General features: G+C 46.0%; 1 protein-coding gene across 1 annotated transcript in view; it reads right to left on the bottom strand.

Annotated features, from left to right (window-relative positions):
- The window catches only part of HAPLN3 (hyaluronan and proteoglycan link protein 3), a 76,059-nt gene that overhangs the window by 44,949 nt on the left and 13,514 nt on the right, over positions 1 to 17,596 (bottom strand). Inside the window, exon 2 of the mRNA XM_063925778.1 lies at positions 13,073 to 13,228. Within this exon, the coding sequence (XP_063781848.1) occupies positions 13,073 to 13,193 (121 nt within the window). The 5' untranslated portion in view covers positions 13,194 to 13,228. The remainder of the gene's footprint in view (positions 1 to 13,072; positions 13,229 to 17,596) is intronic.

A 17,596-nucleotide genomic window follows, 5' to 3' on the forward strand; every position in this document is an offset into this window, starting at 1 on the left:
GAGATGCACTGCGCATGTGTCCCGATTGTTACCGGCAGAGAACGCATATAGTTATTGCATGGTGAACCATGCAATTTCGAAGGGCGATCCTAGACAGTGACTGGGAAGGGGTGGCTAACGGTGGTAGGTATGTTGGCCTCAGGGACTGTCGAAAGACGCAGTTCCCCTGGGACCGGTGGCCACTTTCCAATGGACATTCTGAGCAACTCTGCTCTAATGTCCGATCAAAGGTGCATCTTTGTGGGTACATCGACAAAGTTGCGCCACAGCTGGTGGGAGTCTCAATAGGATACCCATCAGCTGTGGCATTTGCAGAAAGACGGCTACTGTAAATGCATCCACCCTTGAATGACCCCCCAGCATTTTATGCTTCAATGTAAATGTCTCACTCAGCGTGACCTCATTCCTTAGTTAAGTACCTCCTTGGTGAATGCTAATATCTTCAAAAACAGCAGTAAGTAGCACACTGTCCCTTGTAATCCCAACACATAGACTGATAACTACAGTAATGATTACATAACAGGGAAATAAAATAATAGAGCTGCTGCAGAGTTGTCTACATGTGTGCCCCAAATCGCAAATTCAATTTGCATTCACTAAAAACTCTGCAATTGCAATAGGAGTACTTGTGTCTTGTTTACACCTGCAAAAGACATATGGGGGGTATTCAATTAGCTCTGGTAATCTCGTAGCTATTGAATTCGGCCCCCTGCCTATTCAATTGTGGCCCATTTTCGCCCATTTTTAAGGCATTTTCGCCAATGCCTTTTAACCTTTTTTTTTATTGAAAATGCATTGATGAAAAAGGCATCAATATCAGCAAAAATGACCCACGTTTTCGCCGGTGCAGGTGAAAAAACATGTGGATTCGCCGATTCACATGTTTTTCACTTCTACTGAATTTTTTGCCTAGGCGAAAAAAACGGCCCTGCTATTAAAATGGGGCGAATCCCCATTCACCCTAAAAATAGCGAAAATCCAGTTTTTCCGCCTAGGAGACAAAAAAAACAGTCCTAATTAAATACCCCCCATATTCACTTACGTGCCCACCGTACCCATGTTTCAGAGCATTTGTTTTATCTAGAACAAATGCATTTCCTATGATGCATCAACTAAACAGCCCAGCCTTGTGCAGAGAAAAAGTAACTCACACTCAAAAGATAATGCCTAGACGTGTAATAAAGAAGACAACAATCAACGTCATTGTATCGATCACAAAGAGCCAATCACAAGTGGCTCACTTGGCTGAAAACTGTTGATAATGATTTCTAGTTGTTAATTCCTGTAATACTCAGGCGTGGGCCACAGAGATCACCATTTGTATTGGTTATAAAGTTACCCTAAAGGACTAGGGGTCAGATGCATCATCGCTTGGAAAGTGATAAAATGGAGAGTGAAATAGTGCCAGCCAATCAGGTCCTAACTGCTATGTCACAGACTGTGTTTGAAAAATGGTAGCTAGGAGCTGATTGGCTGGTACTTTTTCTCTCTCTATTTTATCACTTTCCAAGCGATGATGGATCTAGCCCTAGGAGATACCATTGGGTATAAGCCTAAGATTTGTACCTTAACAATACTTGCCTACCTTTTAGGTCTCCTCTCCAGCACTGCACTTCAGTGATGCAGCTCTCAGTAAAACTACAGCTCCCAGCAGCCCTTGCTGCCAGGAGCCCCTGGCAGCAAGGGCTGCTGGGAGTTGTAGTTTTAGAGCTGTTTCACTGAAGTACGGTGCCGGACATCAGCGCTAATTACACCGAGTGACTGCTGTGCTGCATGTCTCCGGTACAAACAGGTAACTGCCTAGTCTATGTAAGTCTACCCCTTGGCCGCGGGTGGCACCTCCAGGCGGCACCCCTCTTCTGCCAGCGCCCCTGGCGAGTGCTATCCTGGCCAATGGGTAGATACGCCCCTGCCACTACCCCCACTATCTGTTAATATGCAGTTATTCAATTATATAAATTACAAACAGGGATTCAGTTGCATAAATTGGCAAATGAAAATGGGCGGAGCTATAGTGGATGCAGAGGGTGCCATTGCAATGGGGCCCAGAGGCTTAGGGGACCAACCTCTGGGGCCTGAGCCATCTGTGCCCAGGTCATAAAGTTGTCTACCAGGTTCCCAGAAATGCCCGCTAACCACTGTGTGGCATAATGTGAACCAGGGCACCACTATTTCAAGAGTGAACTATTGAACTACTACTGGGCATGCAATTTACTAGGGCACTACTATGGTGCATACAATGAACAAATAATGTGGAGAGAGGTGTCTCTAAAAGGGGGTTAGGGGCCCATAAAATGTTACTATGGTGTCCACAAAGTTCTGTGCATTTTCAAACAGCGGGCGATCAGATCTAAACTGCGCATGCACCGCAATGCGCAGGTGCGACTGACCGCAGCACCGGGCATCGGTGCCTAGCGATGGGATGGTGCAAAAAAAGCGATCGCACAGGTGATCGCAAGGTAATTGACAGGAAGAGCCGTTTGTGGGTGGCAACTGACCGTTTTACAGGAGTGTCCGGAAAAACACATCCGGGTTCAGGCGTTTTCAGGGAGGGTGTCTGACGTCAGCTCCGGACCCGGTCAGCAGCAAACACTCGCAGCGGCAGAGTAAGTCCTGGGCTGAGCAGAGACTGCACAAAATCAGTTTGTGCAGCTCTGCTACACATGCGATCGCACACTTGCACAGCGAATTCTCCCTCCCCCTGTAGGCGGCGACTATCTGATCGCAGGGTAGCAAAAATCACTGCCTAATGATCAGGTCTGAATTACCCCCTAAGTCAAACTTTTGCAGCAGGAAAACCAGCATTTTGTTATACATTTCTTAAATGGTGTTTCACACCAAAAAATTGTTGCCAGAGACAAGTCATTCAGCTTTGTCATTAATGACAGGAAAGGGAACACTTGCCCCATCACTCAGCTAATATTATTAGGAACCAAAGGGGGGCCCAGAGATTTGGTGGCATAGCAGTGCCTGGTTGCACTCCACGCTGCGGAGGCTAGCCCTGAGCCAGTGTATGTGCAGCACATGAAAGGTCCCTGCTCTGCTCTTTTGGTACCAAAGCCTTGAAACCCCACTCACTGCACCTACACAGTTTACTAACAAGATCACACCACAGGTGTGAGAGAGCAATATACAGTACATAACTGAAATATAAATACATTTCTCAATAAAGAGAGACCCATGATGGTAAAATACCACATTTACTGAGGAACTGGGAATCTGTTTTTTGACTATGAAAGTCAGCATTAATTTCCCAGTAAATGTGCTGACAACCCATAGACACTACAACTTTACTAAAAACATATGTGCCCTCAGTGGTTTGAGTCTGAGAATATTTGACTTATATTCAATACTGTTCCTACTATAATTTTTCTTTTATACATTTTCACATTGGGAGCAAACAAAGAAACATAGAATTTGACAGCAAATTCGAACCACTTGGCCCATCTAGTCTGCCCCTTACTTATCTTTTGGTACACTCAACCCTATTTTATAAGCAGAGCATTGAAAAGTTACAAAAGGTTTTTATATGCTCCAACATGACCCATACAATTAGGCACAAAATGCTTTGTTCCTGGTCTTCTATGCCAGTGGCAGAGGTGGCACACAGTCCACAATGCAAAAAAGGGGAGCCACACCAACTGCCAACCCAAACACTTCCCAACATTGCTGGCCGGGAATCAACGGCAGTTGGTGGGGCTCCCCTATTTGAATTTTGGACTGTGCTGCAGCTCCACCTCTACAGCTGCCACAGGCAAGGAAGTCCAGGAACAAAGCATTTTTGGGTAGATTCAAGAAGGGTCATTATGGGAGAGAAGCGGTATCAGCGCTTTTATGTGAGCTGATACCACTTCTCCCCCATGTATGAAGGCGGACATGTGTGCTTTATTTTCGTTGCTGCTATCTACAAGATGTCGATGTGCTGATGTATGAATGGTCAGTGGCATTGACCGCTCTGACAACTGCAGCTATCAATTTCGACAATATTTTAGAATAGTGAAAAACTAGGGGTTTCTTTCTGGTGCTTCACTTGTAACGGATGCTGCCTCTTAACTTCACAAGGGACCTATCCCAAAAGTGTCCAAAACAGTAAGACAAGAAGAAAGGGTTTATGAAGAAGATGTTGCTACCGTGTATTGTGAAAAAGAGGGGGGTTAGACCAAATCCTGAAAGAAGAAATAGGAATACTTATCCCATACAAAGGACTTTTGCCCTTGTTCTTAGTGAATCCTCCTGACTCCTCAGATGTTCTTGACACTACTCTCATTGATACATGCAAAAGAATAATGCAACGCATAATGGGGGTAATTCCAAGTTGACCGCAGCAGGAATTTTGTTAGCAGTTGGGCAAAACCATGTGCACTGCAGGGGAGGCAGATATAACATGTGCAGAGAGAGTTAGATTTGGGTGTGGTGTGTTCAATCTGCAATCTAATTTGCAGTGTAAAAATAAAGCAGCCAGTATTTACCCTGCACAGAAACAAAATAACCCACCCAAATCTAACTCTTTCTGCACATGTTATATCTGTCTCCCCTGCAGTGCACATGGTTTTGCCCAACTGCTAACAAAATTCCTGCTGCGATCAACTTGGAATTACCCCCATTGTGTAGCAATGTCTGGTGCTTGATAAATTATCGCAATATAGCTAAACAAACCTAGGTATGCTATAACAATTCGAAAAGAACCCTCATTAGGTTCGTAGTTGGAGGTAGCGTACCTCATTTATGTCTAAATATGGAAAATAAGGCTCATCTGGGTTTCTTTTCAGTTTCCAGGTAACTATACAGTATAGCATCCAAAAGGCTTAAATATAGTTGAACAGAAATCTCTCTTTATGAGATCGCTCATTCTTAGTAGGAGGTGGCTTGCCTCACTTACGTGTTAAGGTGAGAGATAAAACTCATCTGGGTTTCTTTTCTTTTTATAGGTAAGTGTTTGACCAATAAGCAGTAGTACTCAGTAAATGTCTCCCACATCGTACACACCTCACTTACACTTTTATAAACTGAAGAATACACTTAAAAGGTTTCTTTTACGATCTGGAATATAAGATTTGCGTACCATTACTCTTGGTTAGAAAGATGTGGTTCCTCACATCAAGGTTTCTTTGGTCTAAAAAAGTATGGATTCAATATAATATAAGCTAATTTATTTCATACATATAAAAATTAAAACATAAACAATAAAATATCAAGGTATTGTGCAGGGGAGTGTACAGCCCCCTGGTAATGCCTGGAAAATATAGAAACAGAGGTCCGTTTCCCAGGATCTATATCAGCTCAAAAACGGGGGTCATATACCTTCCTCCAGGGAGTGCTGTCAGGTCCACCTGTCCAAACCCTCCTATAACAAAGGCGTTTTCAGTTAAAAACTCTTTTTCAAGGCATCATTCAAGTCCCTTTTTCAAGACCTTCCTACATAAAATTGCAACAAAAATATTTTTTGCCAATCCTGACTTTTATCACACTGAAGTCTTGGTAATGAAGGAATGCAGTCCGCGCTATAAAGCGCTTTTTAAGGTCAAACATGTATGCTCCAATGACAGCTAAGTAGCAGCTTCACATATCACTGTCATGGTCTCAGCAGGAGCAGCTGTCTATGAAATACACTGCTCAAAAAAATAAAGGGAACACTAAAATAACACATCCTAGATCTGAATGAATGAAATATTCTTATTAAATACTTTGTTCTTTACATAGTTGAAATTGCTGACAACAAAATCACACAAAAATTAGCAATGGAAATCAAATTTATTAACCCATGGAGGTCTGGATTTGGAGTCACCCTCAAAATTAAAGTGGAAAAACACACTACAGGCTGATCCAACTTTGATGTAATGTCCTTAAAACAAGTCAAAATGAGGCTCAGTAGTGTGTGTGGCCTCCACGTGCCTGTATGACCTCCCTACAACCCACACAAGTGGCTAAGGTAGTGCAGCTCATCCAGGATGGCACATCAATGCGAGCTGTGGCAAGAAGGTTTGCTGTGTCTGTCAGCGTAGTGTCCAGAGCATGGAGGCGCTACCAGAAGACAGGCCAGTACATCAGGAGATGTGGAGGAGGCCGTAGGAGGGCAACAACCCAGCAGCAGGACCGCTACCTCCGCCTTTGTGCAAGGAGGAACAGGAGGAGCACTGCCAGAGCCCTGCAAAATGACCTCCAGCAAGCCACAAATGTGCATGTGTCTACTCAAACGATCAGAAACAGACTCCATGAGGGTGGTATGAGGGCCCGACGTCCACAGGTGGGTGTCGTGCTTACAGCCCAACACCGTGCAGGACGTTTGCCATTTGCCAGAGAACACCAAGATTGGCAAATTCGCCACTGGCGCCCTGTGCTCTTCACAGATGAAAGCAGGTTCTCACTGAGCACATGTGACAGACGTGACAGAGTCTGGAGATGCCAAGGAGAATGTTCTGCTGCCTGCAACATCCTCCAGCATGACCGGTTTGGCAGTGGGTCAGTAATGGTGTGGGGTGGCATTTCTTTGGGGAGCCGCACAGTCCTCCATGTGCTCACCAGAGGTAGCCTGACTGCCATTAGGTATCGAGATGAGATCCTCAGACCCCTTGTGAGACCATATGCTGGTGCGGTTGGCCCTGGGTTCCTCCTAATGCAAGACAATGCTAGACCTCATGTGGCTGGAGTGTGTCAGCAGTTCCAACAAGACAAAGGCATTGATGCTATGGACTGGCCAACCCGTTCCCCAGACTTGAATCCAATTGAGCACATCTGGGACATCATGTCTCGCTCCATCCACAAACGCCACGTTGCACCACAGACTGTCCAGGAGTTGGCGGATGCTTTAGTCCAGATCTGGGAGGAGATCCCTCAGGAGACCATCCGCCACCTCATCAGGAGCATGCCCAGGCGTTGTTGGGAGGTCATACAGGCACGTGGAGGACACACACACTACTGAGCCTCATTTTGACTTGTTTTAAGGACATTACATCAAAGTTGGATCAGCCTGTAGTGTGTTTTTGCACTTTAATTTTGAGGGTGACTCCAAATCCAGACCTCCATGGGTTAATAAATTTGATTTCCATTGCTAATTTTTGTGTGATTTTGTTGTCAGCAATTTCAACTATGTAAAGAATAAAGTATTTAATAAGAATATTTCATTCATTCAGATCTAGGATGTGTTATTTTAGTGTTCCCTTTATTTTTTTGAGCAGTGTATATATACATCATACATTCTAATGGTGTGAGATTCTATAATGATAACATTTAAAGTTACTACTAATAGAAATGCCACCACTCAATATAAATGAATTAACTTAACCCAATTCATTTCTTGCTGAAAGAAGACAGAGTTCCTCATGACAATAATGCCATACAGTACTTACACATTGCATACTCTGGATTTTGGCAGTTTGCAGCTGATCAGTGCTGTATTAACAACAGGGAAGCTGGTAGAGTCGCTCAGGGGCCCCCACAGCCCACCTATAACATCAAGGGGTGGATTGGCTGGAGGACTAATATAGCTGTCTGGAGACCACTGACACCTTCTCAGGGACCTACCATCTTCCCTTTTAGTTTTAACCCATCACCATCTGATTCTGGGAGGAACCTAGCTGGTCATATGAATATAATTCCATTTTCTGTATGTAGGGGCCCATACAAGTTAGTTGCCCTGGGGCCCCCACAAACATTAATCTGGCCCTGCAGCTGATTATGCTATGATTGCAGGCGTTCACAGGAAACAACATTGCAGTTGGAATATTGTGCAAAAACTTAACTTGCCCAGTTAGTTGTGCAACATGATGGGGAGTAAGGGGCTAATTCAGACCTGATCACTGCTGTGGGTTTTCGCACAGCAGCGATTAGGTCTGAACTGCGCATGCACCGGCACATGCCAGACAGCCGACGGCTGTCTTAGCCCTGCGAACGCCTCTGCCTGATTGACAGGCAGAGGTGGTCGCTGGGCAGGAGGGGGGCGGTCCGGCGGCGTTTGGCCGCCGTTTAGGGGGCGCAGTCCGGGCAACACAGGCGTGCCTGGGCCGTTGGGGTGGTGGGCCGAGGCGGCTGAGTGATGTCACACACAGCCGCTGCGACCCGGGCAGTGACGAGTAGCTCCCTGCGCTGGCCGGGTGCTACTCTTCCAGTACATAAGCATAGCCGCTGTGCGATGCTTTTGTACTTGTGCGGGAGGGGGGGGAGGGGAGGTCGGTCCTGACATGTGGGGCGAACTAGCCCTGTGCTGGGCGTCCCCCCGCATGTCTGTGCGACTGATCGTAGATGTGCTGAATTTAGCACATTTACAATTAGGTCTGAATTAGGTCCTAAAGTCTGATGTTGGAATAAATTGGAAAGGAAGCTGACTGGGCAGATAAAGACATTCCTTTCACCTGTGATGGACATTTGTAGAAATGCTGAGACTTCAGTGCTGTTTGCATGTTCATGGACACATTGGGGCATGAGTGCAGCTGTACACACTAACAAGTTATTAGTTTATTACACAGATAGATGACCCTTGACTGAAAGACTTCACCTCCATTGACTCACATGAACGGGTACTAGGAATCTGATGGTTAAACAAGCAGTAAAGCATCTGTAGGATGGCCAAAAGGACACGGGGCCTAATTCAGATCTGATCATAGATATGCTAAATTTACTATGACATGCGGAGGGACGCCCAGGACACGGCGGCGATGCTTTGCACCTGGCGAGTAGCTCCATACTAGCGCAGCTCCTGTGTGCTGGTAGGCCGATACCCACCACGTCCTGGGTCACAGCGGCTGTGTGTGACATCACGCAGCCGTGGCCCGCCCCCCAACAGTCTGGACATGCCTGCGTTGTCCGGACCGCGCCCTGTCAACTGCGTTCTAACGCCTTTGGCACACCTCTCCCGCTCCGCGACCACCTCTGCCTGTCACTTAGGCAGAGGCGATCGCAGCCCAGAGATGCTGTTAGCATCTCACTGGGTTCCCGGGGTGCACGTGCGCACTCCACATAGGGATTCAGACTGCGATCGCTGTCGCTGGTGTCACTGGTGTGCCGTATAAATGAATTGATCTTTGCATCATTATTTTTAACTGAACTAGAAAAATAACATTTCAGTAGTTCCTATAAACTGTTAAACCTTTTACCTTTGCCAGTTTATATAAATACCAACCCAAAACATTGCATTTTTTGCTGTACGTTAGGATTATTTTTCAGGTGCCTGAGGCCCCCTGAAGCCTAATCCCCGATAAGTGCTGGCATCAGGGCTAATAGGATAGCCCCCAGCGATCCTATTAACAGCAGTCAAGTACCGCTGCTAATAGGATACCACCCTAAGACTTACTTATACCCCTTTTCCACTACTGAGCATGGGTCGCCGCCGGGAGCCTGACACGGGTGCTACCCGGCTGCGGCCCGTGCTCAGCCCCCTTTCCCACTGCGCTCACCAGCCCGGCATATTGCCGGGTTGGTGACGCTGCTAGTGACGCAGCAGGGGCGGCGCTGGGAGATCACATGATCTCCCAGCGCCGCCCTTCCATAAGTGTAAACGGGAGCCGTGTCGCATCGACGCGGCTTCCGTTTACACTACAACCCTACTCGGATCATTCCCGTGTCCTACCCAGGTAGTTACCAGGGTAGAATTTACGGGTCACTTGATCCGGGTTTTTGCGGGGGGACCCTTTTCCACTAGCAAAAAACACGGGTAAATGAGCGCCCCTGTGCATTTACCCGTGTTTTTTGAGCTAGTGGAAAGGGGTATGAGTTTGTCTGTGATTCTTCGCTTATTATTGGTCACTGATGCTAAATATTTTAGTTATATGAAATTTGGCCACTAGGGGCATCCTTTCTGTGGAATTTTGCACAATCCAAACATGCAGTAACAACAATGGCTCTCATTATTGTTATTAGCAGAGCTGTACATTGAGAGGATCCTGGCACAAACAAATGACATACAATGACATATACTAAGTAAATATGGCCCTGCTAATACCAGCTTACACGTATGTCAATAATTACACATATACAGAGAAATAACGGAGCAGATTATTTTATGTTTGTTGTATAAGAGAGGAAGCACGTGGTCAAATATACTCACAAAGGGTCTGATTCTGAATCGCACACATCTCCATACGTGACCACAGAATGCGGATATAGTGCTAGCACAATGCTAATGCGACTATATGCATGTCTTCATGCATGCGCATCACACTGCCCAACTTTTTCCCATACGCAGTCGTCACCACTGTATCAGCTGGATGCAACAGTTGTCAGAAAACACGACCCAGACAGTCCCATGGCACTCTTACATGACGGGTGTCTTCCATGCCCAGCTGACACCCAGGAACCGCAGATACTGAGAGAGGAAGCTGAGAAGCGTCTGGTGCAGGATCCCTTGGAGATATGCAAAGATGCATACGTACAGATGTTACTCTTCATATGGTAGCCAGCAGCAGCTATATGCAGCATGTATGCCACAAACAGTATATCCAGCGCCTGTGCGTGGGTACGTGCATATGCACTCGCTTCCATAAGAATGCATGGTGCGTACGCACACTGTGACTACCCGCAGCAGGATATGAAAAATTTGCTGCTGCAATGTGTATGCATCCGGCAAGCAAAAACATGTATAAGTGTCACATGTTTATGTTACAGCGCATGCACAGGTTGCTAAAATTCGGTAGATGTGCCCGCATATACTGTCTGCATGCATATTAGAGTCGGTCTCATTATTAGTGACTGTCCGTGATGGCTGCTAATACACAGACGGGGTAATTCAGACCTGATCGCTAGCAAGCGATTTTTGCAGCCCTGCGATCAAATAGTCGCCGCCTACAGGGGGAGTGTATTTTAACTGTGTAAGTGTGCGATCGCATGTGTAGTAGAGCTGTACAAACAGATTTTGTGCAGTTTCTGAGTAGCCCAGGACTTACTCAGCCGCTGCGATCACTTCAGCCTGTCCGGGGCCGGAATTGACGTCAGGAACCCTCCCTGCAAACGCTTGGACACGCCTGTGTTTTTCCAACCACTCCCTGAAAACGGTCAGTTGACACCCACAAACGCCTTCTCCCTGTCAATCTCCTTGCGAATGCCCGTGAGAATGGATCCTTCGCACAAACCCATCGCTGAGCAGTGATCCGCTTTGTACTCGTGCGATGCTCCTGCGCATTGTGGTGCATACGCATGCACAGTTTCAACCTGATCACCAGCTGTGCGAAAACGCAGCCTAGCGATCAGGTCTGAATTAGCCCCAGAGTGTGAAGAGTATTTGGCATTGAATGAATTAATGAGAATAACAGCAAGAAACCTCTTTATTCATATTTCCCCTCCAGACAATTGCTAGGGAATATGCGATCTTTAACATCTTACTCTACATTTTAGCATTCTCTGTATTTTATGTATACCTCATGTCTGGACTTTTATTATTTCCAATAAACCCTCCACAATACCTACCTCATTTTGTCTTCAAATTACAGACCCTGTGCAATATAAGAGCTTCCTCCTGGTTGTTATAGACAAGTGGTCTTCAGGTTGCCGGCTGTCGGGATCCCGGCGCATAGTATACAGACGCCGGAATCCCGACAGCCGGCATACAGACAGATTTTCTCCCTTGTGGGGCTCCACGATCTCCCTGGAGGGAGAATAAATAGCGTAGTGCGCCACCATGCCCGCAGCGTGGCGAGCGCACCGAGCCCGCAAGGGGCTCATTTGCGCTCGCCACGCTGTCGGTATGCCGGCGGTTGGGCTCCCGGCGCTGGTAAGCTGGTCGCCGGGCGCCCGGTCGCCGGCATACCATACTACACCCTTTATAGACAACTAGCTCCCTCAATATATAATACATATATATATATATATATATATATATATATAAACCCTCCACTATACTTCCCCACTCCTGCCACATTATGGGGCCGATGTACTAAGCTTTGAAAGAGATAAGGTATCAGCCAATCAGCACCTAACTCTTTTTTTTCAAATGCAGCCTGTAACGTGGCAGTTAGGAGCTGATTAGCTGGCACTATATCACTTTCACTTTAAAACTATCCAAGGCTTAGTACATCTCCCCCTATAAGACAATGTTAAATGAAACAGGTCATATAAAACTCAATTACCAGTTGTGAATGTTGGGATCTGGTCAGGTGGTGGGGATCCCGGCAGATGATTAGGATCACAATCCTGGCGGAATCCAAACCGCCGGAAACCCGAACGAAAGTTTGACAGGCTACCGAAGAGGTAAGATGCAGGTGGTGGGGATGGGGAGGTTAGCTTTAGGGTTGTGGGGGGGGGTGGGGGGTGTTAGGGTTAGGCTTCGGGGAGGGAGGGCAAGGTTTAGGCTGTGGGGAGGGGGGGTTAAGTTTAGGCACCCCCGGGGAGGGTTAGGGTAAAGCTGCAGAGGGAGGAGGGTTAGGCTTAGGCATCACCGGGTTGGGTTAGGATTAGGCTGCGGGAAGAGAGGGTTAGGGGGGCATTGGGGAAAGGTAAGTATACTTACCTTGCCCCTGTCAGGATTCTCACAATCAGGATGGCATGGTCGGTATTTTGACCACCAGCATTCAGACCGCAGGCTTATCAGATCCAACCCGTAAATGTTAGTGCAGTATAATGTTATCGGTCATTTTATGCTAATAGAGACCAGGGCAGACCATACATGTAATGGGCCTGATATCCCCATGTGTGTGGGCCCCAAAGGACCTATAGTTAGATATCATTCAATTTAGCTAACCACATCTAACTGGACAGTGATCCTGATGCTCTGTACTTAAGCCAAACATTTGGAGCAGCCCATTTGTAGCCAGCGTAATAAAGGAGGACTTCAAGGCTCTCCGGAAAGGAATCTACTGTATGCAGGAAACAATCTACCATCATGTTGATCAAACTTTGTTTCTCATTTCTTCTGTGGATCCTGAATTGCTACTGAAACTGAACCTCTTTTATAGCTTATCTTATGTCATAGTTTCAGCATAGCCGAGGTGTATGTTTGGATGTAAAGAACATCACCATGCAACTCATTTCTGCATCAGTGAAGATCTACTCCCAGATTTGTACATTCATTCACATGTTGGTTTCAAGAATAGCTTTTTTAGTGGGGCTATAAAAGAGGATAATGCAGCTTGTCTTGTGATAGTCTTACCTTCTCCGTTCCCATTGCCAGAACTGTTATTTAGGATGTGGTCATAGTAGAAACCATTATAGAAAGGTAGGCACCAACATGTGCTGACCATTAGGAGGAAAGAAGCTATTCCCGCCTGCATTGTGTCCCTTGGGGATGAACTTCAAATTACTGTCCCTGCAAAACAACATAAGGTAACAGTGAGTGAGTTGCTGCCATTCTGCATGTGTGTACCATCACCTCAGATTCATCTACACATTGTCTAGATTTACTCTTCCTTCATTACATCTTCTCATACAGACAGAAACCGATTAAGTGTAGAGGTTGCCCATAGCAACCAAACAGCTGCTAATTGCCATTTCATAGACTGTGCTAAATAAATGTTAGCTAGACCCTGATTGCTTGCTATGGGCAACTTCACTTTATTTCTCTCAAATGTTTGATACATCCTCCCCTACAGAGTTTTATGATCACAATAGAGTAACACCTTAACTGTGTGATCAGGTGACATAAGCTAGCAAACGTTCAGCCATTTTATTCTCCTTCAAGTTATTGCTCGTGACATATTTTCCAAGACACCTATCCTGAATTGTATGAGTGTCTTAACACAAAGGGAGCAATGCAACTGTTTATGCATGCCCAATTTTCCGTTTAAAGTGACAGGATATCAGGGTGCACTATTTAAGGATTCAATATGATGTCCTGGCGGTCAGGAGACTAACACTGGGATCCAGACAGCCAGAATAATGAGCATGTTACGCCCAAGCAGACGGGGTTTAGCTGCATAAAGCAGCTAAACCCATTTAAACTTACGGGTGCAATGTGAAAAGTGCTGTTTGAGCAGCCAAACAGATGACTTTTCGCACATTTCAGCTCGCCACTTCCAGGGGCTGCAAGCTGAAATGTGTCCTCCCACAGCTAATTGCGCCTGAATGGAGCAATCATTGAATTGCTCCTTCGGGCACCATCTATTGACAGCCATGGGACAAAACAATTGAAGTCTCCCCAAAATTAGCACTTTCCTTCATCTTCACTGATAAGCATTACTGTATCGTCATAGGTTCTGCAATGGAGTTGTTTCTTTGAGCCTAATTCAGACCTGTTCGCAAAAGCAAAATCTTCCTCTAATAGGCAAAACCATGTGCACTGCAGGTGTGGCAGATATAACAAGTTAAGGGCCCTACACACTGGCAGATAATACCAAACTTCACTCCCCCCGTCACCCCGTCACCTCCCCCCCCCCACCGCCGGGTCGCCCGTATCCGCCCTTTAGATTTGGGTGGGTTATTTTGTTTCTGTGCAGGGTAAATACTGGCTGCTTTATTTTAACACTGCAATTTAGATTTCAGGTTGAACACACCCCACCCAAATCGAACTCTCTCTGCACATGTTATATCTGCCCCACCTGCAGTGCACATGGTTTTGCCCATTAGAGATATATTTTTGCTGTTGCGATCAGGTCTGAATTAGGCCCATACATCCTAACTCTACAATGGCACTAAAACAACAGAGAAAGCACGAAACTGCTCCCTAGAGACAAGTACATACCCTCCAACATTTTACACATAAAAATCAGTACAAATTAGGAAAGGTGGCAAGTCCACAGGTAAAGGGGGCGTGGCCATGCCCCTTTCCTATACTTTCAATGGAATTTTGGAATTTGGCTAAAAATCAGTACAGACCATAAAAAAAAAAAGGTACTGTACCTGCCAAAAAGGTACAGTTGGAGGGTATACAAGTAAGCAACTCCTGTATAGTAGAAGTGAAGTCTGGGAAGTAGCATTTACGTGGCAGTATCTTGCTATACCCGCTGGATACAGTTACACTACTGATTATCCGGCACCTGATGGTCCAGCATCTCTTTTAATCCGGGTGGGAGTTTGAATGCGGGAAGGTCTAGATAGGCTGCGGGAGGTCTAAGATTGGCAGCGGGAGGCTTAGTTAGACTGCCAGTGGGGGCGTCTGGTTGGGGCGGGTAGTCGGGCTGCAGCGGGGAGTCACACTGCGAGCGGGGAGTGGGACGTGTGGCTGTAGAAGGGCTGTGGTAGACACGCTAGGTAGAACTAGGTTGCCGAGGGTGGTGCCAGGATGTCGCCGACACTACCGTCAACAACACCACCGATAATCCAGCACAGTGCTGGAACCGAGGGTGCCGGATTACCGGTGGTGTACCTGTATTTAGACGCCATAGCTAATTATGAATTTTCACTGCAGAAAAACTGTTTCACCCTTATTGAGGCTCATAAAAGCAGGATTGGTGATATCTTAAAAGCATGTACATTCCTACAGAGACAGAGTCCACAGAACAATAAAAAAGGATTAACGATTGTTTTAATTACTCTCTTGGGACTATATCCAAACAAGCCATACATATGCAGAGCATTAATTGAACCAATGCTGAGACATAATACTACATACAGCCACTGTCAGCGCTCCTGAGTAAAGATGACACGTGCAGACACGTGAATCTGCAAATTCCCAGGTCTCAGCTCTGTGACCCTGGTCTGGAGCAGGATCACAGACTCGGGATTTAGGGGGTTATTCAGTACGTTTTGCAAATTCTGCTAAAAAGCAGAATTTGCAATCTGTTCTTTTGCATGCTGGGGGCCGCCCATCGCAGGGCAAGGCTGCTCAGCACGCTAAATGGCCTGCCCAGTGGCTGCAACCCAGTCGCAGAAACTGTGGATGACCCCCTGCAGCCGCAACTAGGCTGCGTATGCAAGCGGTCCTCCATCATTTTCTTGTTCGGAGCAGCTGCATGTGACATCACACAGACGACCTGAAAACGCTTCCACCCCGACCCAGTTTTTGACGCGCCAGCCCTGCAAACGCCTCTGCCTGTCAATCAGACAGAGGCGCTCATAGCCAATGCGATCAGATTGCATTGGCTGCTAGTGCACACGCAGGATGGGACCTGCGTGTGAGCACCTCCACCGTCGATTAGCGATGCGACCTGAATAACCCCCTTAGTCCAGGGTTGTTCACTTTCATACATGTAGAAACCACATGTTGATGCGCAGTCATGTATAAAAACCTGGGATTTAGCTGCATGTGTGATAGGGGTATAATAGGGCTTTCCTGTCACATGAAGTTTTTAAACCTTAGTTGGTGCTGCATGGAATACAAATGGCTATATATGGTGGAAATGCAGTAGTACAGGTCCATGTTTAGAATGTTAGCCAGTCTGTAATTAGCCCTGAGCAAATAAACCAGGAAAAGCTTTTTGGTCAGATCACTTTATACTAAAATTGGTGTAAACATTGTTATTTCTAAAAGTAGAAGAATATAAACTAGTGTTTTACATACAAACTAGGTACCAGCCCGTCAAAACGGCAGAACATAACAGTAATGTCAGCACCGACAGCTGTGCGCCCCCGAACGGAGCAACACTTGAATTGCTCCGTCATGCGCCATCTAGTGGCCGCAAGCGCATAAAACACTTGGAATAGCCCCACAGAGGTGAGGAGCAGCGTTAGCCTTTTATTATATAGAATAGAGAATCCGCTAAATTTCCACCAACGAGCTTTAATGTTTTCTAGGTGGTAGAAATAATACCATATCCACTTCATGAATCCGAAGATTCAGCATCATGTCTGGAAGCAAATTACTATTTGGTTCTAAGATACACTGGACATAAAAGAACAAGCCCAGTGGCTATGAATGTTACATTCCTCACAGGTTAGATCATTAAAGGACTCCGCAAATAATGAAAGCAAATGTAGCTACTAATCTTGCAACCTATTCATTTCCAAAGCCTCTTGTAAAACACAATCATTAAAATGAACACCCGGTGCTATCCTCTATTGAGAACACCTGGTCTTGTCATTTGCAGTTCAGAACCATTGTCTGTCAGATGTAATCTAGACCATTGATTGAATCACTCTGGCTTCACATATACTGTATGTAGTACTGTAATTAATATGTGATGTATGTACATGAAGAATGCAAGCGGACATGCATGGTAGTGCAGTGGTTAGCATTGCAGTGACTTTGGGCCCTGAGTTTGACTCTCAACAAGGGTGCTCTGTCAAATTCTTATGTTCCCACTGTTCATGTGGAATTCTTCCGACTGATACCCCTTTTACATATGTAGCTATATCTCTGGTTTTTGCACATGAACGTGCATCAAACTGGGATTTCTGCATGTGTGAAAGGAAAGGGTCTGGGACTCAAGGTCGACACCAATTGGTCGACACTAGATATAGGTCGACATGGAAAAGGTTGACATGAGTTTTTCATGTTTTTTTTGTGTTTTCTTCGTAATGTGACCTGGAACCCCAATTAGTGCACCGCTTCGCTCACCATGCTTCGGGCAAGGTTACCGTTCCCAATGGTAGTGCACGTAGATAGTAAAGTATGAAAAAGTTAAAAAAATTAAATATTTTTTGAAAAACTCATGTCGACCTTGTTCATGATGACCTTTTGTCCAGGTTGACCTATTTCTGGTGTCGACCTAACGTGTCGACCATTTGGTGTCGACCTGGAGTCCGGATACCGAACGGAAACCACCAAGGACTTAAGCTGGGTATACACACGGGATGATCT

This window comes from Pseudophryne corroboree, chromosome 6 (assembly GCF_028390025.1).
Source record: "Pseudophryne corroboree isolate aPseCor3 chromosome 6, aPseCor3.hap2, whole genome shotgun sequence".
In the NCBI taxonomy this organism is placed as follows: domain Eukaryota; kingdom Metazoa; phylum Chordata; class Amphibia; order Anura; family Myobatrachidae; genus Pseudophryne; species Pseudophryne corroboree.